At 41.5% G+C, this 27,185-nt stretch overlaps 1 protein-coding gene across 8 annotated transcripts in view; it reads right to left on the reverse strand.

Annotated features, from left to right (window-relative positions):
* Positions 1-26,971, reverse strand: part of fli1 (Fli-1 proto-oncogene, ETS transcription factor) — a 33,036-nt gene extending 6,065 nt beyond the window's left edge. Inside the window, exons 1-6 of one of the 8 annotated variants that reach the window (XM_042415326.1) lie at positions 26,832-26,971; positions 24,929-25,013; positions 14,848-15,059; positions 14,329-14,480; positions 12,728-12,931; positions 5,862-5,930 (exon numbers count right to left, since the gene is read on the reverse strand). In XM_042415326.1, the coding sequence (XP_042271260.1) occupies positions 5,862-5,930; positions 12,728-12,931; positions 14,329-14,480; positions 14,848-15,059; positions 24,929-24,967 (676 nt within the window). In that variant the 5' untranslated portion in view covers positions 24,968-25,013; positions 26,832-26,971. Of the gene's footprint in view, positions 1-5,861; positions 5,931-12,727; positions 12,932-14,328; positions 14,484-14,847; positions 15,060-19,428; positions 19,478-19,820; positions 19,870-19,984; positions 20,115-24,901; positions 25,014-26,831 lie in introns of those variants that run through there. The other 7 variants (XM_042415325.1, XM_042415324.1, XM_042415323.1 and 4 more) reach the window with 7 other exon arrangements.
* Positions 26,972-27,185: the final 214 nt, after the last annotated feature.

Below are 27,185 nucleotides of genomic sequence, written 5' to 3' on the forward strand. Positions count from 1 at the left end.
TCAGATCAATAGCACAGCACAGACTGACTGACCACTGTAAAAACTTCAAATATGAAGCACAGTGTAGCTTATAAATAGCATCGGGCACTCAAATCAATAACTAAACATGGGAAAAAATGGCATTGTCTTTTTACGCAATGTGCATGATTAATTATTAATCTGAAAAGGTGTGATGATAAGAATGATATGTTTTGACAGTTGTATTTGTGTTGAATATAAATGCTTTGTCTGTGTGTATGTGTGTGTGGGTGGGTGTCTTTTGGCGGACATGAATATTTATGTCTATGTCTTATGTAATTATTGTCATTTTATCCAGTGCACTAAAATGATTCACATACTGCCAGATGAGCTATCAGGCATTGAAAAGACTATTAGATTCACTATTATGTACTCCCTGTAGTTGTCTAAACTTCCTGAATCTTATTTATGTTCATATTTGAAAAAGTCCATCCACTTGGTATACAAGACATAGTTAAACAATGACCAACTGTATGTATGGCATGTTTTTCAGTCTTTTAGGTCTGAAACAAATGAAGATGGCCATCTTCCCTACAACTCATTTGGGCTTTGTGTGCCATCTTGACTCATATAACCTCATACAACCACACCACACAAATACATCATTATCATCATCAGCTGCCACCACAGGTCCCGCCATTTCTAAACACTGTACAATACTGCCCTCCTGTGGATCAAGACATATTGACATTTCAATATTACCATGTCCTCCTCTTGGTTTCCCTAAAATAAACAACAAATGATAAAAAACTGCAAATAAATCACTTTAGTTCTCCTTTCAGCATAACTGAACTCTAGACTCTAATCTCTCGACAACCATAAAAACAATGTTTGCCCAGTAACTTGCCACAAGTGTTTTATTGTTTCACTAATTTCATAACCCACCAATGGCAATGTAAAAACACTTCAAATCCAATTATGTGTGTTGTGCCTCTTTCAAAAGGCCATTTTGTTGCCTTGTTTTCCCTTTCCTTATTGGCAGAGTATCCTCCAATGGGAAAACTTCCTGCTGCTAAGGGACCTCTTGATCTCTACACTAATTTCAAACTTTTCAACTTTTAACCCCTGATGTTTAACCAAAGGGCCCATTCCTGTCTGCAGACAACAAGAGGGGTTCTAGTCTCTGACTGTAAAAAGTGATATTCAAAATGAAGAAAAGGGATAAAAAATAATGAACAAAATAAAATACAAAAAAGTGAATTGATTAGAATATGATGAAACAAATGAAATAAAGAAGAACGTAATAGAGAGAAAGACAAAAAGAGGGAGAAGAGGGACAAAGAACAAGCGGGCTCCCGTGGCTCAGCAGGGCTGTCAGGTTCAATCTGGTGTGGGCCGGCAGGATAGCCAAGGAGCAGTGACTGGGGGAGAGTCCTGGGAGACTTGCGTTTCCTGTCTGCCTCGCCTGCAGACAACCTCTCTTTGTTTTACTGGCCCTTTTTTCCCCTCTACTCACCGCCAGCCCCCACCTCCATCCACTCTCCACCACCCCGAAAAAAACACAACGGGGCTACCTCAATCTACGTGCAGAGAGGGGTTACAAACAGAAGAGGAGATGGTGGGGGAGAAGCAGAAGTGTGGCAGAAGATGGAGACAGATTAAGTGCACAAAAAAGGGTGAAGGAGAAATGAGAAAGGGCAAAAGAACGAGAAGGGGAAGAAAAAACTTGAGAGAGGGAAGAAAAAATATTGAAAAAAAAAAAAGAGTCAGACAAAACACAACTTTGGAATTTGAAAAGAAAACAATGGCAGCAAACCCAGCTACTGTCTGGTATGGGCTAGAGGAGATGCCCAGTACTATGGGCTCATCCACATCTTTTATATACCCTTGGTGAAGTGGTTGGCAGCAGACTACATTCAACTCCAAAAAAGAAATGTTCCTTTACCCACATGCAAGCAAGAATAGAGAAGGAGAAGGCCAAAAAGCTCAAACAGTGCTGCACAATTAAAGGATTTCAACAGTATTCACTCTGTTTTGAGGTTAATTGGACTGAGAGAAAGGTGGGGAAATGGAAGTGAAAGTGCAGGAGGAAGAAGCAGCAGATGTAAAATGTACAAAACCCAAGTGGTCGGGGGTACGCGGAGCGAGCCAGCCACGCAAACACAGACACAGACCTGAATGTGCACACACAGAGCTGCCTCATCCCAAGCCCCGTCCTCCTCCCCCCACCCTCCTTCATTTTTCCAGGCCTCGCTCTGACTGCGACTTGAGCCAGTTTCCACTCTGGTCTGGGGTGTGGTGCACGCTCCTGGGAGACTTCGACTGCAGGACCAGTTAGTCAAAACAAGGCCCGAGCGCTAGACAGAGAGGCAGAAAGAGGCAGAGAGACACAAGGAGCAAGAGAGAAAGAGGCACAGAGGGAGACATAGTGGGAGAGAAAGAAAGAGAGAGCAACTGAGTACAGAGGGTGAGATAGAAAGAGAGAAGAGGTAGAGAGTCGAGTCGTGTACTGTTTTTAACCCGCAGTCTGAGCCAAGGAGAGAGACTCAGACAGGGTAAACTTTTTTAATACCCGTAATACAGGTGCTTTAAAAGCCATCTGTGTGAGGCAGGAGCCATAAGAGGAGGATAATGATGGTAAAGTACAGGAGTTAGAAACACTGTAGACAATGAGTGCACCGGAATAGAGCAACAGAGGACTGTAACACTGCTGCGTATACGCATGGGCAAAAGTTATGGGCTATGTTTTTCTTTTTCTTTAATTTAGAAATGCAAAGGGAGCAATTGAAAGTCCTGAATATGTGGACGGCCTGTTCGCGTAATGGTGCACTTCAAGCTGTATTGCCGTTTTGACTTGGCAGCAAATACATTCACAGAGGTGAATCATCATCTTTTACCGAGAAGCAGTGGAGAGTATGAGTGTCCTTCCTTTGAATAAAAAATTCCAAAATATCATAGCAGCGGTACAAACAAAAGCTAAAAGAAAAAAAAAAGTCAATAAAGGTACAAAGCCACGGCACAGTGAAAATAGCTGGAAAAGTAGGCACCGGCCAGGACTGCCAGTGTATCATACTGTGTGTTAACATTACCATCCACATACTGTACAATATACATACTTTCCAATACTCAAAAGCAATACAACTGCATACTGTAATACATGCTGCACGGAAGACATGCAGGAACCTACCCACCCACACAAACACATGCCTATCCACAGGCAAATAGTACACGATACACACAGAGCCACACACACGCACACACACACACACACACACACACACACACACACATACACACAAACACACACGTTCCCTTTCATAGCTGCTGCATTCCATGTTTTATATGCTCTCTTTTATTCATAACATTGCATTTTACACCACAGAGTCTGGAGCAGATTAAGGGTTGTCTCCTGCTGTATGCTCGTGCTTACTCTACCCCAAAGAGCCTGTATGGTATTTGACTGTTCTCGAAAGGCAATATGAACTTGAACATCTGGCAATACTGATCTGAGAAAATGTTGATAAAGGCTTCTCCTGAAGCAAGGTTTCTTTAATGGAGAACTGTTGAGTCACAAACTCATGACTAACAATTTTGATGTTTTTACTTTTCATCTTGTTTCATTTTTTTCACTTAATTTGGCATGAAAGTTAAATTTTGTAATATTTAATGGTGGTTAATAAGCTGCATGACTTTAAGGCCAATAAAAATATTTCCAAACAAGATGATTTATTTCAAAATTGGATGGACATCAATGTGATAACATGGCTGTATTTCCCAATTCCTAAAAAGTCACCCTTTTGGATATGTAAGCCTTTTCTTAGCTAGAAGTAGTTGGCTGTACACTGGCTGGGATCATGGGACACAACTAGAGGCACAGTCAGTGTTACAGGAGCCCATAATAGAAATCACCTCTTGTGAAAGGGAAATGCTGTTGAAGGGAGTGACCCTCTATTCCTGCCAGTCCAAATACCTGGTGCTGAGAACCAGGAAGACCGAGGTCGGGGGTGACCGAGCAGAATCTTATCTGGCTTGCCCATTGGTCTATTGGTATTGAAGCTGGGCGAGAACAAGTACAAAGCCTGCTAACGCTCACGACTGGAGCAGATAGAGAGAGGCAGAGGGCATTCTCGGACACTTATCAGACCTAGTGTTTCCTCTTTTCCTGCCTTGATAGGGCCTCTCATCCTGTGAGCAAGGCTATCACTGTTATTGCAGTCCTTTCTCCCGTCTCTGGTGGTGACACCATATAGCCGATGTAAAGGATGTGTAGCTTTTTTTAACAGATACGCAGTGCAGCCTTCGCCTAGTTCATGTCGTGTCAGCACAAAATAATGTTTGTAGAGTGAAAAGGTATCCAGAGGAAAGAGACTGTCATCCCGAGCTGCTGTGGGCGTTGTTCTAAGAAACTCAGCTTAGTTTTTACAAGGAATTTACTGGTAACATTATCAAAACTATAAGTAACAATGGAAAATTAGTCAGCAGTTCAAACTTGACAGTTGCATCTCCAATTAATTACAGATTTGAAAATGTAAATGTAAATTAGTTACTAGTCTGACTAACTTTGTGAGAAAAAAAATCACTAAGCAGCCTAGTTGATCATAATTCAAACAAAATGCCCTTAACTTACCTGAAAGTTTAATATTAATTTCTGAGATTTAAAAAAAAAAAGTTGACGAATCTCTTAACAAACACATAAAAAATCTCCCCTACAGAGGTGAGCTATTCCAAACAGTTCACAATTCAGATTAATGCACTTTTTGAGAAATAAAATATAAAAATGAGCTGAAGAAAAACAAATTAATCATACGTACGAATAATACATGTAATTCAAGAACATTTGGATAAAGCTGACTTGTGTTGCATACAAGTAGAATCATCTTATCTGACGTGATATTTGTTTAAAAAAAACATGTTTTCGGACAAATAATATTTGATGAGTATTTTGCAGTCCCAATACCCAGCATTCAATGTGCTTTAGGCATACATTGAATAAGTTTCATCAACAGGTAGTGATAGTAATCTCTAACAAATAGTATAGAAATTGATTTGTAGAGCAAAATGTGCACAAGGTGGTTAACTCCAGTCTCAGATAGTTGCTCTACTCTTGAGTTTAATACAAAGAAAAAAAGCCCCCCAGCATATACTGTATAGTTACTCTCTTTTCAACCCTCTGCCATGAACACCCGCATACATCTAGACACACACACTAATTCCCAATCCAATCTGGTCTAAAGTAGCCAATCAGCCTCTTCTGCCATGTGTGTTGCACCGTACACATTGTTGCTTCAGCACCTGTCTCTGATGCATGTCTCTCCAATAAACAACCTCATTCACATGTCTTACATCCCGCATCCTTACCTATAATCGCTACATTCACAGTCTATGTCCACCCCAGCTGCTGTGGATAGAACTCATCAGCACACTGCTTTTGTCTTCTTGTTAATACGCCTCTATTCTGAAACCACCCTTTTAAGCTGCAATGTGTTGTCACAGGTATTGGCTCTGAATAGTACGGACTGCTGTAACAGCTTGCCTCATGTTATTTTAACAACACAAAAGGTGCACCTACCCAGAGCCTTGTCAGTGGCAAGCAGTGACTGCGTGTGCTTTGAATTTGTGTGAGTGCTCTGTATTCTCAAGTGTGTGTATTTGTTTGCATCTGCTTGTGTGAAGCTGGCAGGTACTGTGAAGGAGAATTTTAAAGGACTGCTGAAAATTCTCTGTCTTTTATTCTCTCTTTTTTCCTTCTCTCACTCTTCTTCCTTTATCTCTTTGGAGCCTATTATTCTCACCTCACTCCCTTGATGTAAAACAGTTGAACTCTGCAAACACCAAACCAAATATATAGACACATGGATAGAGAATTGGATAGAGGATAGCCAATAAAGAAATTGTGTTCCTACCCTCTTTGGCAGCTAGGCGAGGGGATGGGTCTGTGTGAGATGGCGTATTGTAGGATAATGATGAGCTACCTGCAATGAGACAAAAGAGAGCACATTAAGACAAAACAATGTCTTATGCACCTGTCCTGTAAACAAATGAATGACATCTGAAACTAGCACATAAAAATCTGAATAAGTGATATGATAATTTTCACAAAGTCTCTTATACTTCAGATTCAGCATTGATAGCACAATTCCTTGTAGTGTAATGAGTAATCTTGCATTAAAAAAATTACAGATGTAAACTTTTATAATCATCAAGAAAATGTGCTTTAAAGGAGAGTAACCCTTGGGTACCCCTATTGAACTCTAAGTGACAGACTCATATGATATAAGAATAGCCAGCAGGTGGCAGTAGAAAGTTCAGCTCAATTACTGTCAAGCAGCACTCAAGCCCCTTTCATTTCTTGAACTGTGTTCCTATTTTGTCTTAAAAAATAATCTCAGAGGGAAAATAATTCATGACACATAAATCTAGCCCCAAATACAAAAAAAATCCAGCAACATGTGCGCACTGTCAGTCCGCTAAATGTAGGAAAAACCCTGAAGTCTGCCAGCATTTTCACTGCAAAGCCCTATTCCTGAATAATAAAGTCGGAGAGGCAAGACTCTGCATATGGCTGCCTATTCATTTCACCTTATGGAGCAGAACTCTGCGCTGCATTCCTGCACTTACACAGGCACCCTGGGCGGCACCAAAATGCTCTCTTAATTTTAGCTGCCCCCAGGCATAAATCAGCGAGTGGAAAAACAGACCCAAAAATGCACAGAGAAAACACAAGAGCTGCTACTACATGGGGAGTGTTAAGATTTAGCACTACGACTGCTAAGAGGAGCTGCTGAGTAGGGAAGATACGTTTTCTGAATGGGGGGATCTGACAAAGAACAAAAACTGGAAAGAAAAATCTAGCTTGAGATGTGCTCTTCTTAAGATTTGATGCAGGATCCTAATTCACTGTGTTGCTGGTGGTGGGGTTGGGGGTGAAGGGGCCCATGGTGGCAGACTAGGGGTCTGTTTTTTAGTGGGAGGTGGGGTGCTCCACAAATGTATTCTAACCTCCCAACACCCCACCCCTCCCAGTTCTACCTACTCCACGGCACCCCCAAGGCTCTGGGTCTAATTTAGAAACCTGGGGGCCTCAGAACAGGGGAGCCATTGTATGAGGCAGGGTCCCTGCACAGCAATCAAACGCAGTTCCTCGTACAAAAATAATTCCACACGCGGAGTGTAAGCGCACATGGGGCAAGCAAGCCACCGAATCTTTGGAATAAGGGAGAAAGTGAAAGAGAAAAGGTGAACAGGCAGACAGAAAAAGAGAGGGAAAGAAGGGAGGAGGAAGGGGCTGTTAACCCTTTTCCTACTGTGTGCTACATATGTGGGCTGACCCAGACAGGCAAACAGGCAGCATTGCTGAGAAAACCTCAAAACCATCCCACAGAGAAATTCAGGACTGCTGTACGAGAGAGAGTGAGAGTGAGTGAGAGCGGAGGGGTGAGTGAGCGACAGAGAGAGAGACAGAGAGAGAGAGAGAGAGAGAGAGAGAGAGAGAGAGAGAGAGGCCACAGCTGACAGTTTGGTGGAGGGAGTCTTGGCTGTGCTGCCTATTTATTTGGACGGCCTCTTTCTCTCTCAGAAAACAAACATATCCTGGTAATCTGACAGCACAGTGGGAGGACTGGCCAGTGTTCAGCCTTTAAGACCCTCACTCTCCCTTTCCCTCCCTAGTCACATCTGCTCAGAGTCTGTTAGATTACATAACATCCACAAACAATTTTCTTTTCTCTCCTTCCTATGACTGATGGCTCTTTCAAAAGGCCCTGTCCTCCAGTTTGGCATGCCCATAATATTGACAGAGATTTTTCAGGGCTTGTTCAGCATTGTGATGGACCTCCATTGGGCCCCTGCTGTTTATTCTGTAGAGCCATATGATACCATCGCCTAAAACATGTGGCACAGGCTTTGTCAACAAACTGAAAGTCCCAGTTGTGCAGTTTTGGGCATTCTGCCACCTAAAGGAAGCCAACAGAAAGTCATCCTTTTAGCTCTATAGAATAAAGCTGCACTGGCTAGAGCCACTGCCCATCTTTATAACAGATTTATGTAGTGCACCAGAGAAATTTACAACAAGTCCTCAAAACTTGGCCTCAAAAAGGCTGTTACTCTTCCAAAATGACTCATATGAGTGCTGTCTGATCAGATGCCCCTATCGTCAAAACATCATTTGTAAGTGCCTGTCAAAATGCATATGACAAATATGGGCGATTACCATTTTCTGATCTGCAAGTGCTATAATTACAGTTTGGTAAGGTTAAGGCGCAGAATACTGGGTAAGATTAGGGGAATATATCATGGTTTGGTTACAGTAACTACTTGGTTATGGTTGGAGTATATATTTTCTAACTAAAACACTTAGTTAGCACCGAGCGATTTAGCATTGCACTCCTATTACACTGTCAGACTTGTGGACAGTTTTTTAAAAAAGGATCAAAATCAATGCAACAGAACTAGAGACATTCTTCTTCCCTGTCAAAACCTGCCACCCACATTACACACGATGCAACCTGACCAGTGACAGTTTGTCTGGAGATTTGGGTGTTATGCTAGTAGCGGTTAATGTAGCCTAAAGTAGAGATGAGGAGCAGGCTACAGAGGTCTGGTAAGGTCACTTCTTTCTAACTCCACATCCCTAGATTTTTTTCATTTTTAAACTGGTAGTCTTCAACCCCAACCGACGGTGATCTGCTCCGCTCCCTCTGGAGCCAAAAAACACTTTAGTAGTATTTCCCAAAAACTGTGGGTTTTCCTTAAAGCTTAGGGAAAGATCATTCATTACAGGTATGTGACTGGACCCAAACTCAGGTCTCATGACAGGCAAATGCACTACATACCCAGTCACCACCGTGACTTCCCTTTACTTTCTGCCATGCTACATATGGGGTACCCTAACTCCTGCATTGGCACTGGACGTTGGCAATGGAAGTAAATCATGAGCTGCGGAATGATCCAATATGAATGTAATTCCTTGGAATACTGGATATTACTCACCAGAGAAATTACAGAATTGGTCGTTTGTGCAAATGCCTAAAACAACCTATTTTTATGAACCACTTGTGGCCTTGAAATTTATGGTGTTTATCTCTCAAATTCAAAGGTGGAAATGTTGTCATAGCTCCACAAACCCTTTTAAGGAGGAGGCTGGGTGGATGGATGGAGTAAGTATGTGAGTTTGACACGAGAGATTACTATTCACATCTTGTCACCTATATAATACAAACAACCAATGCTGTTTTTGACAGTCATTTAAAGACCACAATCTTCCCCTGACGTAACCAAGTGTTTTTGTATTACTGTTATAATGTTATTGCAGAAAGAAAGAATTTTCAAAATGTTAGCATTAAAGTTAAAGAACGGGTTTTGTGGAATTCTCCAATATCAACATTCTTATCTGGCAATTGAGATGCAGTACAATTACGTTATACCCCGAAGCAGCTAGCTTCAATTACTGCTGAACTCATCTCAGTATTTATATGAACGGCAACAGCTTATTATTCACCTCCACTTATGCTGATGTGATATGTTCATAAATTCTTGCAGTGCTAAGTGTCTGAACCCCAGCAGTCAAGTGAGCAGCCGCAGACTGCTCTGTAATGGTGGCTTACAGCAGACAGCTAACAGTAAAGGGTGCAGAGCCAGGCCGTTGAGCCCCTCTGCACCAGTGATAATCTGCCAATAGAAAGAACTAATGCAAGGGGAGCTCAATAAAAATGTTGTGAGGGGAGAAAAAGAGAGAGAGAAAGAGAGCGAGAGAGAGAGAGAGAGCTCTCCAGACCTCCTTTTTCCCTACTCAGCCTTCGAGCCCAGATGTTTATGGTCTGTATAAACTATTGAGGGCTCGAGAATGTCCCCCACTCTGGAGCGAGCAGCAGCAGCAGTGGAGTGCAGGAGCCCAGACTTATCACTCTCTCTCTCCCTCTGTCTTGACTCCCTCACTGTAAATCTATCCAGACACAAGCAACGGCGACAGCTGGGAAACAGAACTATTGCTATTCTCCAATGGCACTCAATCATGACCACCTCGGACCGTTTCCACACACTTCTAAAAAACAGTTCACCCCCCCGACTTCTTTTTTCTATCTCACACTTGCATTCTATAACTGTTTCTCTTGCCCCTGCCCTTGTCCTCAGTTAACTACTGTAAAGTCTCCCTGTCAAGGATATCTTCTTCATCCAATTTCTTCTGTTTCTTTTGATCTACAGTAGATTTGTTTTCAAGTCTCAGTCTTGTTACTTTTCCCTCCTCACTCCCTCTTTCTCCCTTCTCTTTCCTTCTCTCTCTCTTCTTGCATCTCTGTGTGTTGGAGGATACAGTCTCTCGTTGTCTGAGGTTTTCGCTCTGCTCCGTTTCCAGCACATGTGGTATCAAACCGACCTACATGGGTGTGATAAAGCAAACAGTCCGCGGTCCCTCCCTGACAGACTAATTTGAACAAATTCTCAAATTGCACCCCAAATTGAAAGCACATTGGGGTGCGGGCGGCCATCATTTATAAAAATCTGGATAAGTGACCAACAATGAGGCCAAAATAATGCATGGGCAACTACCCTTGTTACTGCGAGCAGCTGGGTAGCCAGACAGATGTTCAGATTGTGCCCGCGGTTGCACCAGTGTGGGTGTTTGAACGATATTTCTGTGCATGACGTGGCAGGAATGTTTTGTTATGGTATGGCCGAAGGGTGGGGAAGTGTGTCCCTGCCCCGTGCCGAGTGTACATACAGGGCTTAATGACTCTGAGGAATGTTAATCAGAGGTTCAATAAACAGACCCAAACACACGCATGATGCACACAGATGTGTATGAAATGATTGCAGTACCCCTTTGGACCATCCATTGTTTGGAGGAGGATGGGAAGTAATGTATGAAAGAGCCATGAATGAGGCAGGAGGAAGACATCACATGACCTGTAATCACTAATACTTCCAGGGTTTGGCTCAGATCACCCACCCCCCACCCCCCCATGCTCTCTCTTTTTCTGTATTCTGGAAGCTCGGCCCAGCTCCAACACTTGTGAGTGAAGCCAGAGGTCTATTTTCTGGACGGGGTTACTCCTCGTCTATGATTGTGTTTGTTTGTGCTGCGGGGGGAGAAGAGAGACCAGCTTTAGTTTCCAAATCATCAGCCCTGCAGGGTCTGCATAAAGCCTCAACCCTCCTCCTCTTTCTCCTTCTCCTTCACTGTCTTTCTTAGACGTTCATTTACTAACATGGTTCCTCTTGCCCTTAGGCTCCCAGTGTCAATAATACACACTGCTCACTTCTCAGAGAGCTGCCCCGAAACAGGTCAGTCAGTCCAGGCACGGGATGGGAGCATTCATCTTTTTTGATTGTCGGGAACGGATCCAAAGCAATTTCAGCTGGCAAGTGGAGAGGATTCCCGAGACATCTCTTCTGTCTCCAAAACACACAAGGTCTAAATCAAAAAAAGGGCAGCATTGGGCAGAGTCGTGGTGCAGCACGCCTAAGCCGTGGCTAAGTCCCGCAGCCAGTGGCCATAATGAAAACTGCTTTGCGGAGTGTGCCCAGTGGCGGTCAGACAGATCCACCCGCTGCAGCGCTGCACAATGAGGCTGTTATACTCATGACAAGCATCTCTCTCTGCCCAGACGCCGTGCATAGAGAAAACTGTTGACACCCACAAAATACAGTTCCCATTACATCACACCAAGGCCCATCGCGATTTTTTGGGAGTAATTTTAAATTTAGTTGAGCCATCACTCACTCCACCCAATGTGGCGTCATGATATTCTGCAGTGGCAGCACAGGCAGCTCTCACTATTCTTCAGTTTAGAATGCAAAGTATTCAATGATGGGACAAATAGGTCTCTGTATGTCCAACAGTCATATTATTAAAATCTACTTATTTTTAAGGTAAACATACTTAGTGTCTGAACAAGACATCGCTGCGTATTCAAGCTTTTACCCACACCAGATGTTATATTTTCTATTAAAATGTCATTTGCATACTGCCTCAGAAAACTGGCTTCATTTCCCTACTGAAACATATGAAGCAGGATTATGCTGAGAACCTCTTCAAAGGTAAAAGGCTCAAATTTAGTTGCCTCCATTGCAAATTGCAGATCAGCTTTCTTTGCTGTGCTGAACACACAGGCCTAGCGTGATTCCTGAGGCAATGCACCTGGGCTTCATCTTTCTGTGGACCATGTGGAATAAGGCGCTGCAAAGTGTAGTGGGGGATGTAGTCGATGGTTATCTCGATAGGGAAAGAAACCCTCCTGGTTTCCACAGCTCTGTTTAAGACTGGGTAGCCATTATGGAGAAATGAGTTTCCAGTAAAAGCAATTTCATTGTTTATTGATGGTAATATGAATATAGTGCGGTGAAAAAAAAAAGTGTCATGTTGTTTGCCCGGGTTTGGCATTTTTTCCACTTACTTCTCATCCAAAAATAAAGAAAAGTGTATGAAAAGAGGCTTGTGTCTTGACAGAAAGTTGATTATGACTTCTTTTCTTTGGCAAAAATAGACGCCAGTACAGACTTTGACTTAGGCACAAACAGTAGGAATAGAGCGCAGTTCAACAAAATGACTGTCCTCTTGCTGTCTCGTACTCGATAAGAAAAAAAAAAATCACGGATGAAATTCAGTCTTTTGATCAAATTTCAGAATTTTTCTTTTCAGTTTTCTGTCATTTTAGCATCAAACAACTGCTGTTGAAGTCTTCGTTCCACTGATCCCTGAGTTGATTAATCATTAATTTCTCTTGATTTGCTCAATTTATTCTTAAACCCAATTCTTACTGAGCATACTTACTTTCCCTGAGGTAATTGAGATGAGAGAGAAGCACTTCGGCGTTGTACATGGTGGTGAGCCGGAGGAAGTCGTCCTTGCTCATCTTGCAGAGCTCTTTGCCGTCTGTGTTCTGAAACATGGCCGTGTCGATCTCTAACAGGCCGTACTCCTTGATAGCCCACTCTAGCCACTGACGCACATGGTCCTGGGACCACAATGATGGGTCTGCAGGACGAGAAAAGAAGTTTATTAACTTCACAACAGTTGGTTCTGGACAGACAGGAGGGAAAGGGTAAAGAAAGAGGGAGAAACGAACAAAGTGGAAACAGAATCAGTAGCAGACTTGGTTCAGATAGTAAATTATTCGTTGTGTTATTTTAACCACAAGGGTTTACCGGAGTGGCATGACTCATATGAAATTTCAGGTAAATCATCTCTGACAGTATTCATTTTGAAATCCCATCCTGTCATTGTTCAACATTTGTGGTACTTCTTGTATTGTTCCGTCTGGCAACAAAGTAGACTAACACAAACACACAGTATCTTACTGCACAGTTAATCTGGAAACCAACCCCCAAACTTACCACTAGTGGTTAAGGAGCGGCTCCTATTAGGTTAATAGATGAGTGGCCCTTTGCATCAGTTTAGCACTAACATTTTAATGGCCTTTACAATGGAAAATCTGCCAAGACTCCATTTGATTTTATGAATTTCATTTGCTCATTTTTTGGGGAAAATATAGTCATTCTCTCTGGATCTGTGGCTTAAGTGTAACAACGTAATCAACTTTCACATTAAAATAACTTTTTTACAGGCTCTAACCCTGAAACTACACTTGTTACTCCCTGAACTGTATTATTTCACATACAGTACACAGTTTGAACTCAAGGTGTGCCCAAACTTTTGACTGGTACTGTATTTAAAGATTCAATTTGTGATACCAGAGGAGAAATATATAGGTCTGGCAGACAAACAGACATCTCTACCTGCACACATTCAGCCGTGCTTCCATGGGTGACATAAAACACTGGAACAGTGCTTTAACCCATGAACCAGCTATATAAAAAACTCATAAAACATTTACAGCAGACTAGCAAAAATTGTTTTAAAAAGCACTTACAAAGTGGATTCTTTTAAGATAAATTACCTACCAACTGTTGTCTGGTGTTGGTCTTTTGGTCTTGTTGTTTTCTGGTGTCGACCTTCACAATAATCTTGTTTTGTTTTGTTTGAGTCTGATCTATTTGTTTCAATTTTGCTCCTGAGTTCTTTCCTTCCTGGTAAAAATGGTGTTTTGTTCTATTTTATTTTGTTTTCTTTGTTTATTGTTGGTATTATTATCATTGTCATTGTTATTGGAGTGATTTTCTTTAAAAGTTGAGTCTTCTGTGTGAGGGTTTGAGGTGATCTGAGGGGTGCTGGTGGGGTTGAGAGGAATTGGGGTATGGGGTGACAGGTATGATGGTTGTGTTGTCTGACTGTTTCTTGTATGTAGTGTGTTGATGTGTTTTTTATGTGTGGACCCCCGGGGATTTTAATAAACAAAAAAACAAATAAATAAAAAGACATAAACAATGTGATCCATCCTATGCCAGGCATGAAGAATAAAAAAAAAACCTTACCTGCAGGTACAATGACTCTTCGCTCATTGGTGGTCATGTTGGGGGGAGGGGCGTTCTTCTCATCCATGTAGTTTCCATAGTTCATCTGAGATGTGTCATTACCCCCCACCAGCTTATTACATTTACCCACACTGCAGTCCACCGGAGACTCCCTGCTACACAAACACACACACACACACACACACACACACACACGCACGTACACACATGAGTAAGTTGTAAAAATATTATCAGCAGATAAATTGGGTGTTGTTGGTTTTCCTTTCCAGCCATTGACTTTGGCATAAGATATTTAAGCCCTTTGCTGGCCAGGGCCAAGTATGTCGAAGATTAGAAGCAAAACTGAAGGTTAATTGTGGTAAAGAAATGGCCTGTTGAATGACAAATGACAATGATAATAGCAGAAGCTGTGGTAATGAACACCAAATGTCTAATATGTCTAGTAAAGATAGTTAAAAAAGTCATATTTTACAGGACACTGAAGAATGTAACACACAAGAAGTGGTTTTCATGCCATACCTGGATCCATTCATGTGCTCATATTCTCTCTTGACGTTGACCCGCACTGGCTGGTTGATCCACTCCTGCTGTGGGGGTAAGGGGTTGATTTTGTGGGTCTGGCCGTAGTCCTGTGTGCCAGATGCAGTCATGTCTGTCTTAGGGAGCGGGGCAGCAGCAGCGTATGGAGGCTCAAATAAGGACTGGTCTTCACTCACCACTGATAGCGCCTCCTGTAAGTAGAAGGAGCAAATACTTGGTATGTCTTTCTTCACTTATGTTACAAGTGTGTGAGCAAATTCCAAATAGGCCATATACAGCCTCACCAATATGCACTTTAAAGGATTAGAGACAATTAGCTCAGCTTAGTATGAAGACTGGAAGCAGGGGAAACAGCTAGCCTGGCTCTGTCCAAAGGTAGTATAATATATGCCTGCTAGCACCTCTAATTAACACTCTTTTGTGAAAACAACAAGTTGTGGTTTTAGGTGGGGTTATGTGCTGGACAATTTTTTAAATGGGTTCCGTGACTTCCTGGAGTTTCTGCTGGTTGCCTGGCCCATAACTTCACACTTTTGATTTTATATCTTGATTCAAAAATCAAGATATTATGTGTTAGTTAGTGGACTTTAGAAGTAATGGGAGGTGAATTACTTTTTACCCTTGGACAGCGACAGTCTATCCGTTTCCCGCTGTGTTCTTCATGCTAAGCTAAGCTAACCATCTCCTGGTTGTAGCTTCATATTTACTGTACAGATATGAGAGTGGCATCGCTCTTCTCTCCTGACTCTTGGCAAAACAGTGAGTAAGTGTATTTCCCCAAATCTCAAACTATTCCTTTAAGAACGCAGAGGTATTGTCATGTAATGAGAGTGATAATTTGACACTACCCAGAAACTTGTGATGTCAAATTTTTTAATCTCTTGAGTATTTTTGTTTACAGTAATTATGTGCAGTTATGGGTCATATCGCAGTCTGGCATCCTAAGTAGTTTGTGTATACAGCCCACGTAGCAACTGTAGCTTCCTGTTGATGTTAAAATGACTTCAATCATGCCCACAGTGGAGTAAAACAGAGTTGTAAGCTTGGGCGCAACCAACATACTGGTTTACTAACATTATCAGTGAATACATACAACTATTCTACTGGTAATGAGCCATTGGTCCACAGATCAAACAAACAAACAAAAAGCTTCTTAAATTGAGATTTTCACATTTATTGTATGAGCTGACAATTAAAGAACTATCCAAAATAAAACTTCCCAGATTCCTGGCTGTGTAATAATTTTTCCTTTGCCTATTATCTGTATCTTCTTTAAGTCATTAGACAGCAGACTCCTCTGTCAGGCCATGGTGTGTCTGTCTTGTCTGGGCCTTGGGTTTCCCTCCACAGCTGAAGACTCAACAGAAGCAGGGGGGGTCACTGCTACACTGACCCCTCTGCTGTGGCTCAGCTGGAGCAATGTAAGTTTATTAAAGAAAACAAACGCAGAAAGTCTAGGCTGGCCAAGATATTACGTGGTTCCAACATGCTCCTTGTGTAATGTCTTGGAAGTAAAGCATGGATTAAGTACTTGATGGGTTACATTTTAACATGCAGATGTCACCACTTAGTGTTTGACAGTGAGCAGAGTCGGGCAATGTCACCATCTCAGACCTGTGCCAGGCACAAACTTCATAGTGCTTGATGGCCCGAAAGGATGCATATACTGCTTAACAATGATTTGATGAGTCGGTCGTTGTCATTATTGCTCCATCTGTCATTGTTAAAAACAATCAAACAAACAAATACCGAAAACAATAAGTAAGAATATCAAGTGAAATCATTACAGTCATATGGCTCTGCTGAGGATTAGACTCGGGTCTGATGCACATCTGGATCTGATAGGATCTGATGGCACAGCTTAGACCGAGACGTGTCTAATCCCCGAGGACTGAATTATTTCATTCCAAAATGCCACATATCTGCTTCAGGGGAAAAAATGCTACTTGATATTCATTGATCAATATTTCCAACATGTAGCTGTTTGCATTCTCTCAAAATCCTCAAGATCTCACATAACTTCAGTACCAATCCACTCTAAGACGTTTCATGCGAGCAGAAAGTTTTCATTTATCCGTTTGTCTGAGCCATATATGTCTTATTTTGTCGCAAAAGTTTTCAGTGGTGCACCTGTAGACTGACTATAGTCTGTATGAAGTAGACATACACAGAAACACAGTAACAAACAGTACAGTAGTGAGTAAAATATAATTTACTAAAATGTACTTTTTACTTTAAGAAATAATAGTAATATTTCATCTTTGTTTTGGAGAGATTTTATGTAAGTTATAGCTGCTTTATACACTATAAACTGAGACAAAATAACAAAGTTTTTACTCTGAATTGATACTATGTGTAAAGAAAAAGTGTAAAGAAAAAAAAAGATGATTTTTTTATTTTGCAAATGATTCTATTTGTCAAAAGATACTGGACCTAACATTTAGATGATATATTTTGACATTGTCACTCTGAACAATTTATTTTCTAAAGTTATGACAACTCCATTGTAATGCCACAGACCCATGCTGGCTTTACACCAGTAAAGGTTTTAAAATGATTAACGTACGGATACAAAGATTTACAAAGTGTGAAAGTTAAACATGAGTTTAAGTTGTCTTTACCCTTGACTAAAATGCACCTGTGTTCAGGATTAACAGCGTGATGAAGAAATCTCGGATATTATAATTAATTTTTCTTCACACACAATTAGAAACAAATGCCACAGGTCAAATACAAAACACACTTAAGGGACTTTATAAAATACTATTCTTCAGGCTAATGGGCAGAGATAAAGGCTGAACCTCTCCAGAGCATTTAACCATCTCGCCAGAATTAGATTTTCCAGTGATTTCATCAGTGGGATCCATCATAGTCTGAACCCTGGCAGCTAGACTTACTATCTGAGCACAGCACACCAGCTAGTCTGTGGATGATAAAGTGTAGAAGAGTGATTGAATGTCTCATTACAGCTCGATAAGGGCATCAACTAATATGACTGTTGCACGTTATATTTACAGTGACATATCAGCCTGCGCAATTGAGACTATGACTGGCAAGTGGCGTGTGCTTATCAAGATTGCAGAGGGTTTTTTAAAAATAGGAGCACACCACTCTCATGAAGAGAGCTGAAAGGACAACAGACCAGTGCCAATTTGCAGTGTTTTCTTTCCAGTATCTGCGGGGAACACACACGTACTGCCAGTCAGAGCTACTGGCAGTTACTCTCAGTTTTCTGTCTGTCTCACAATGTCCACAGATAATTTCTGAAAAATAGTTGTGTGTCACTTTTAAACAGTTCATATGAATTTCTCCTGACTATCATATTTCAACATAGCCACAAAAAGCTCTATTAAACTTCTGAAATTTAAAAAAAAGTAAAACAATTTTTCTCTTTATACATTTTTCTTAAAACACCTAAAATGTGAATTACATTTTACAATACAGCTTTCTACAGTACCTCAAACAAAGAAGAAAAAAACATCAAATGAATCATAGCTCAGCTGTTAAGCTGCAAACAGTTATAAGCATTGTGTGAGTGTGACACCTGCTGGGAGCCACCTCTGTTCTGTTTACATCAGTCAAGTCTATCTCCCCAAATGCGTCACGACGCGTCTGGAGCAGACTGGATATATGCAATATCTCCACATCCAGACTACACGTGCGTCTGTTTGGCGTTCACACACAGCCATCCAGCAGGAGCCACCCAGGGGGGGCATTCCTGTCTTTTGTTTAAGGAGGAAGAGGAAACCTGTCAGGAAAAGATTGTGTAGAACAGGAAGCTCTCGTGGCTAGAGAGCCCTTCCTTTCTTTTAGCGAGCATGAATGCAGCTAACAGCCAGTCATTTACACCCAAGGATTCAATTATGATTACATTAATTGTCACAACTTCTTGCTTTGTTACAAACATACAGGCTGAGACATTCATGTCCTCTCGCAGCTTGGCATTCATCCCCCATACATAACAAAATAATCACAGCGCTGTGAGCGGTGAATGACGGGATTTAAGTGACTATATGGAGCCTGACATTTTTGTCTGGCCAACGTTTACACTCTTCCAAAACTCATACCACACCCAGCTGCCACAAACCCGCTACTTTAAATTTCCAAAAGAAAAACAAGACGCATCGTTTTTCAGCAACAATAAGAGTAAATGCAGATGCTGCATTCTTCTGAGCTTACACTTGTTAACGGGAAGACACATACTGAACGCATCGCAGAGTGAACTAATAGGGACTTGCCATTCAACATCTGGTGGCTGCAGCCATAATGCATCTGGAATTTGACTGTCGGGGGCCAGTAGCCAATGTTAATGTAGACCAGCGCTCTTGACTATCAACATACCGTTTCAAAATAGTTGTGTAACTATATAAGGAGCAAGCCAAGGTATCATTGTGAAGCCTTGTGGTTTAAAGTGTTGCAAACTGTGCAGTTACCGCATAAAGTTACCAAATGACAGCTTTCCTTACACTTTGACAAAACTCTCTGTCCGTCAACGGAGGAAAAACAGTTATAATAATCTAACAACAACAAAGAGAGAAGTATTATTTCTTTTGTAAATACCAAACCATCGCATTTTTTGACGAACGACAGGATCTTCGGACCGAGCCGGGCGATGTGCCACACCGCTGTTGCGCAGCTCGACACATCGTATAGCGGTACATCCAGTCATGGCTATTGCTCAATCCCCGCTGCCCAGACTAAACCAAATCGTAGAACTCGTGGATTACTTATACCTATGAAAAAGCACAGTCTATAGCGTGTCTGAAACAAATAGTCACTCCTTTGTGCCTTTCCAGACGTGCGTAATTGTGCGCTTGGTCCCCAAAATCCAAAGCGTGATTCTGATTTAGACTTGAATCCACATCGTCGCGTATCCTCATAACCAGTCAGCTTATTCGAAAAGGAAAGGGGATACTTTCAAAGAAAGAGGAAAAAGAAGGAAATCTTGTTACCGCTTTCAAACCGAGAGAAAAAAGCCGCTCATCGTCGTCAGATTGGAGGTCCCAGCTCACAGACCGACACAGAGGGGCATTTCAACCCATTGCTTAAAAAAAGGAGGCGCAACTCCGAAAAAGCGGTCTCCCACAAACTCATACACCCCGTTCTCCACCCTTACCTTAATAGTTCCGTCCATTTTGCGCAATTTTCAGCGGACCCCGACAATATCCCAAACATGACACGCTCCTGAATTAATTCCAGCCCCCGGTATGTGGCGGAGAGAAAGAGACACTTTTACCGGATTGAGTTTTTTCTTTCCTCTAAATTTGGGAAGTGAAGTCACCACTGTTGAGAAGGTTGAGAAGGAAGCTGTGTGTCACCGAAAGCCCTGCCTTCAAAAAAGCAGGATACTGTCCCAGAGAGATAAGCAGGGAAAACAATTGAGTGTTCGCTCCACTGTTATGTTTTTCTGCTCGGAAATATTTACAGGATGGCTGCCTGCGTTGTGCACAGCCATAGCGGTGTAGCCTGCTATAGAATAGTGTTGTGTGTTTTGCTTTCCCAGTAATGCCACAGATGGTGTGGAGGGGTTTACTATTTGTCCGACTTGAATTATTTCTGCACACATTTAACTGAGGTTTTCTTTTAAGAGGTTTACTGTCGAAGGACACTATAAGTTATGTGATCCCATGTTTTAGAGCGCTTTTGGTTCACGCCTACACTCCAGGCTTGCGTCTGGCCATGCCTCCATCCTTCTGTAAATCAGCCTATTCTCTGTTATATTCTATATTTTACAGTTCAATTGATAAATGAGTGGATTGCTCCCGAACTAAGTTTCGTTGTGTTTTTAATACGCAGTGACAGTAAAACATCTATCTATCTACATGAAAGAAAGTTGATGGAACTGTAAATCAAAAAAAAAAAAAAAAAAAAAAAAAAATGAGAGTAACCCGAACACCTATGACAGGAGTTGTTGCAATCCTTCTTTTATTTGTTACAACTCTCCAAGCCTCTGTGAAGTTTTCCTGAGACACCATTAATAAAATTCAAGCGTTCAGCTTCTAACCGCACTATAGTCTGCGGGTCTGGTCTACACGTGTGTGTCTGCTGCTCAGCACAGGACTGAATGGATGAAATGCAGCCTGAAGCAAGAAATTATAGGGCGCACTTGAAAAGGGGGCACAAATTTTATCTATTTATTATTAGTATTATTAATGTTGTTGTTGTTGTTTTTGCTGTTGTTACTCAGTGGTTTCCCCCTACTCGCCTTAGTCAGAAAAAAAATCCTCGCCCCCACCCCCCACATAGGTATTTTTTTCCCCTTTTCGTCTACCCTATGAAATTGCCCTCATCAATTCAAGCATAGTTTTAGCGCAGATGCTAGACATGGAGCCAGCTCTGAACGTGACCAGACCAATAACACTGCAAAAAACGTCAATTTTTACACATCAGTGTTATTTTGTTTCTCAAGACAAAACACACACACACACACACACACACACACACACACACACACACACACACATCATATAAGACTCAGAAAAACTTATTGATTTAGACACTTAAAATCTACTTTGACACAGTTCTATTTTGATTGTTGCATAGATTTTTTGGAACAAGCTTGAACACTTCATTCCACCAACATCAAGAAAATCACATTTGATAGGTACCTTACTTTGGAAAAAAAAGTGAATGTGTTTCATTCAGTTTACAACTTTTTACATTGTTTATGAACGTAATACGATTTAAAACTGCAATAGTTGAACTGTTGATGGTGAATATTTTTTGCAGTGTTGGGGTTCTGCCTCGGGGAGCGGTCTCAGAGTGGCCAAACAGAGACTGCGCCGCAACGAGTGACAGCAGGGCCGGCCTGTCTGCTCTCGACTTGGGGGTCTGGTGGGGCTGAGGGCCCCACCCTTGGGACCACCACATCTGGATCCTGCTAAGGGTCAAGGCTTCTCCTGCCTGAGGCCAGTTCAGACTCGTGTAATTAAGGGAGACACCTTGTTTAACTCTTCACTGGCTGGTTTAGTCCTTTTTTGTTTTCCTATACATTCCAGTGTCTGGAGTTTTCATATAGCCTACTTCTTTTATTGTAGGAAAAGAAGTGATGAAGTGGCAAATTAAAGAGGTGCTTAAAATGTGGTCTTGAGCCGGGCTTGATCACCAGTAGAAACACATCTCATATTTTGGATCCTTTAAGCTTTATTGTATGATTTCCTTCTTTTGATTTATGTCATCATTGTCCATGTATTAAAAAAAAGGTGAGTTACTGTCCATTTCACCGCAGAAACCAAAATGACTTTTAGTGGTGTGTATAATTGAAATTCAGTGAAATGAAATACAGCTGCAAATTTACAGGATTCTTTTCAACTGACACAGAAATCCTCATGTTTTCATGAGATGTCTGATTTTCTAATCTGACAACATCTTTCCAAAACCTTGACTCAGACAAGATCATTCACTTTCTGTATTCAAATAACTGCAACCATCCCACTCATAAAGCTCATTAGGAAGTCTGGGGGTCCAGGACCTACCAAGACCATAATGAATACAGTGGTAACAAACATTTTGGAAGGCCAATAAACAGATGCAAGTTGGTTTACACAGTGAACCACAGAACATCTGGCTTGACGCTGGAACTAGACAGCCAGACATTTCTTCCTTACACCACGAGCCAGTAGCTCCTCAGTCTCTCCGCTGGGGCAACAAGCCAGAGGTGGGCGGACACTATGCTGGGTTTATGTTCAGCAGCCTTTCAATTGTTAGACCCATCCTTTCTGCTTTAGCTTATATGAAAATCTACAGTATTACAACCTTTAGTTGGGTTTATTGTAGAATTTGGTTACAGACTTGCATGAAAAAAGTGAGTGCTGAGGTTTTTATTCATCACATAGGCCTAACAAGTGAAAACAATTTGTCAAAAGAGAGCTATAAAGGGGGGAATAAACTTAAAGAAGTGTCTTGAATCATTTTAACTTGACAGTGAATGTTCTGCTTCATGCAAGTGTTGTCACTTTTTTCTAAAAAAAAAAAAAGTCTCAGAACAAGTGAACATGCAAATTCTCAAAACATGTCATCATGCATGTTAAATTGTCCAAAGCAAATGATTTATTCCTTTATTGTGCGTTGTGTAAAACCATACTTTTTACAGTGTAGTCTATGAATTCAAAGGTTTGTATTTTTGAACATAATTTGGTCACTCTTTGCCCATGCGCATGGCGATCTCATTTGATCATTCCTGAAGTGGAAAATGATGTGTCGAGTACTGAGTGTTGTGAGAAACTTTTTTGCCCCAGTGTTATTCCAACAAAGAAATAGTCCCAGTCTATGTGAGCCTGATAAAGTTGCTGTTTATTAGACTGCAGACTTGTATTCAGATCATTCCTTCTCTCGGGCTAAAAGACAGCCCGAGTCAAAATACCGAGGGCAAAAAGTGGAGTCTGCAGCACATATATAAGCACGAACTGTCTGGCCCCTCGCTCTAGGCCATAATTAATTTGAGATTTATTTTTATTGGAGAGTTCCAGTCTCGCCTGGCCTTAACCAAACAAAACCAAATGCTGGGCCGTGGAGTCGCTTGAATGAAGAATATTTCTTTTAAATTTTGTATTGAGGCGTGCCACATTCTGACCAATATCTCCCTGAATGTGAGTGATTGAGTGCAGGACTTGCACGCAAAAAACACATGCTAAGTCTGAATCCGGGAAGAATAAAAAAAAACAATATAAAAAATATACTCTGTTTGGAAAAAAAAAAAACCCAGATATAATATAGGTTGCATTTCCACAGCAAATAAAAGAAGGTATGTGAATCTTCAGGGACGCAAGCACTGTGAAATTGACAGTTTATTTCAAAAATCGCCTTCCTGCTAAAGTCCCAGTAACCTCTGTTGCTCCCTCGCTGGCCTCCCCTCTTATTTAGAGAGCAGAAAGACTCATTTAAAAGCATATTTTCTCCTAAAACATTCCTCGCTATTAAACTCTCTCACAACAAATCAGGAATTGTTCTGAGCTCTGAAACGCCGGGTCTCTCTGCAGTGGCACAAACGCTGTGGCTGGATGAAAAGACTCCTTATTCAAAGGGGAAATAAGTCTTCAAAACATTAACAAGTCGCCCTTGGAAAAATACCTTGATTATGAAGATATTACCATAGCTCGCCAGGGCACAATGGCTCATTTTAATGAGCCACAATCGGAACAGTCACCCTCTGCAGATGATTATGATGGATGTGAGCAAACGTCATGCAGCCAAACCCAAATTCACTGACACAACCTCGGGCAAAGTGCACGTTAAACTTGATATTATGTGGACATTATTATTTATGGTCATAATGGGTTGATATCACAAATAAATGTCTAGCTTTTTCAGGTATTCACGCTGCGCCATATGTGACGCGATGCAGCTTTTTTTTTTAATGTTAAAACCAGATGTGTGCGCTGTTTGCTTTATTTACATTCTCAGGACTGTGGTGGAGAGACAGAGAGAGAGAGAGAGAGAGAGAGAGAGAGAGAGAGAGAGAGGGTTGGGGGGTGAGGGGGTGGAGGGGTGGTGGGGGTCGTGACGTCAAACACGATAATGAGCCATTTTTGGATTGAGGACGAAAAAGTCAAATCGATGTTGACAACCCAGATAGACCACAACAGAGGCACAATTCAACAAGCGACTTTACACAGCCAGCATGAAGGCATTTTAAACTAGAGGGAAAAACAACAAGATGGCAATCACATGCAATAAGCTTGGCATCTGTGATAAAGCTACAGGTGTTTAACCTACAGTAGGCTGTAATCATTTTTAAAAAGTCATTTAATCTATTCTCTCATGTAAAATCACCTTAAAATGCACCATGAAAAGATATTTCTATTTGTTTCTAATGCAGATAACCACATTTAGGATACTCAAGCATCATTTCCTTTATATTATAGCAATCACTTTAATAATTCTTTTGTTTTAACAATCAGTGTAAGTGATGATGAGCATTTGGGGATTTTAGATTTTTTTTTTTTTGGATAATAGATGAGATTGAACATGCGTATATTTGTCTGACTAAGTCATAAAAAAATGAAAGGACCCCAGTTTGTCCCTCCAACATTACCTGGTCGAAGAGACGGTGGTGTCTTACCTTTACGTAAGACGACGTGTCAGGGACAGTTTGAAACATGTCTACTTGACAGACAGGCCCAAGGGTGCTCAGTGTCCAAAGGGCCCTGGGAGGGGGGAAAGAATAGAATAAGTAACAACACCTGAAAAACATCATCATCATCATCATTGTTTTTGATATTTCGATTTAATCTGCTGCTTTTATTATAAGATTCCCCTTTCCTCCCTTTTTGTCATCAGTTACACCTGATATACCAGACGTGCTGTGGAGCAATCATTCACAAAATACCGCTGGTTTTGTGGACTTACACACATAGGGCACTCAGGGGTTACCACACCAAAATAAAGAGAAAGTCAAATTTGCTTAATGGCCCCCTGTATGTCTGACTGCACACATAATGCCTGGATTTATTCATATAACCCTAATTTTTAACAGTGGTCAGAGCTATTAGATACGGGTAGGCTTTAATGGCAGTTGTCCGAACATTAACAACACCAATAGATGGAAATTACAGCACTGGTAACATGGATGAATTACTCCAAGTCGCCCAATAGGAGCTGGGCAGCAAGAAGAAGAGGTCCATGGGCCCCATCCCAACCCCCATCACGTTTTCCCCTAAAGCTTACCACATATTGAAACACTTTTCGCTTTAATAAGTGCAGCTTACAAAGTCTAGGGTGAAAGGGCACTTAGAGGACGGTGTCTTTAGCCCTTCCCTCCCTGCGCAATTATTAGGAAGGCAGAGGCATATACCATCACAAATAGCTGTTATATAGACTGTGTGATAAAGCAGATGAACGTATATGGACCTCTATATTTGAATTCATGACGCACCATTAAAGTTCAACACATCTTAACCAGACCTATGGGACATCCCTCTCCTGATCAGTAGCATGCGTGCTCTGACCTGTCAGGATTATAAATATATAACCAGGAACCTTTTTTTCCGACTCTGTATTTTTAGCATAATTAGGGGTGGATGCACATGAGGGGTCCGTGTGATCTTAAGCCAATGCCTGACAGAGAAATTCAACAAAAAACGAAAAATGATGAACAATAAAAAAAGCACAGGGCAGATTATAGCACCTACACGCGATCAGTGGTTAATGGCACCACAAGTTCTCTTTTTTACAGCGCAATTTCACGTTTCTGCTGAAGTGTTGTTGCGCATTGAATTCCTGCCTCAGTTCCCCCCATGATAAATTAGCCAAGGAAGGGGGGGTGGGTGGGGGGGCTTATATATGAACGTGGCACGGTTTAAATACTTGTAGGGGACCACTGTTTTTTTTTTTTTTTTTTTTTTTTGTCTTCTCGGCTCCTGCAGGCAAACGCAGGGCTCGCCTCATAAAGTTCCCCAAATGCATCCAATTTCTAAGCGGTAAAACGCGCATAGGATACCGCATCTGCAGCCAATTACGCAGAGGAGGACTGGTGAATAACGGCGTGAACCTTCCTCCGAGACGGCCCCGTGGGCCGGGACCCCTCTAGTGTTACATTTTAAGCATCTTACCTTGCTGTTATCCATCATAAACGAGAGCCAACTACGCATTCCATTTTTCCTTACCATTGACTAGACTTCCCCTAAAGCGAGGCTGCAAAGAAAGTAACTGACAAAAAGTTCAGTAGTTTTCGAGTGCAAAACTCGGACCTTGAATGAGGTAAAACTTTGTATAAAAAAGTTCGCAAGTCACAAAAATAACAAAGATTGAGACTGAGGTTCACTACCGCAGTCATTCCGTAACGCTCACTCTTTTTTTTTTGTTCGACTGAGGTGCAATCCTCTAATTTGACTTTGTTCTGGGCATCAATTATAGCAATAAAACAAGTGTAAATGATTTATTGTCCTTCTGAATGCACCTCTACGCTGCAGAGTTTGTCTGAGCAAGACTTTAGTAAACGCGAATCTGTTATTTTTCTCACTCACCTGTCGTTATTGTGTCGGTCGTTTGATCTTTTCGATTTAATCACTCCTCCTCCAATTTTAAAATAATTAGTCCCGTCCAAGCAAAGCCGTTTCCCAATGATGATGATGACAGTGAGATATTTTGAAAGGGTCGAAAAGGAGCGCCGGGTGTATGAATGGAAATGCTCCTAAGATGAGAGAGCCGCGACCAATGAGCAGCGAGAGAAAACCTCCCCTTGCCTGCCGTGTGAGGCCACTGAACCATGAAATAAGGGAAAAGCAAAGCCAGAAAGAACGTCATAAATCTGCTTTATAAAGTCTTTTGGCGAAGACAATTGTCGATAAAAATGTTAAAGATTTTTTTTGTTTTGTTTT

The sequence above is a fragment of the Thunnus maccoyii genome, chromosome 6, assembly GCF_910596095.1.
Source record: "Thunnus maccoyii chromosome 6, fThuMac1.1, whole genome shotgun sequence".
Classification (NCBI taxonomy): Eukaryota; Metazoa; Chordata; class Actinopteri; order Scombriformes; family Scombridae; genus Thunnus; species Thunnus maccoyii.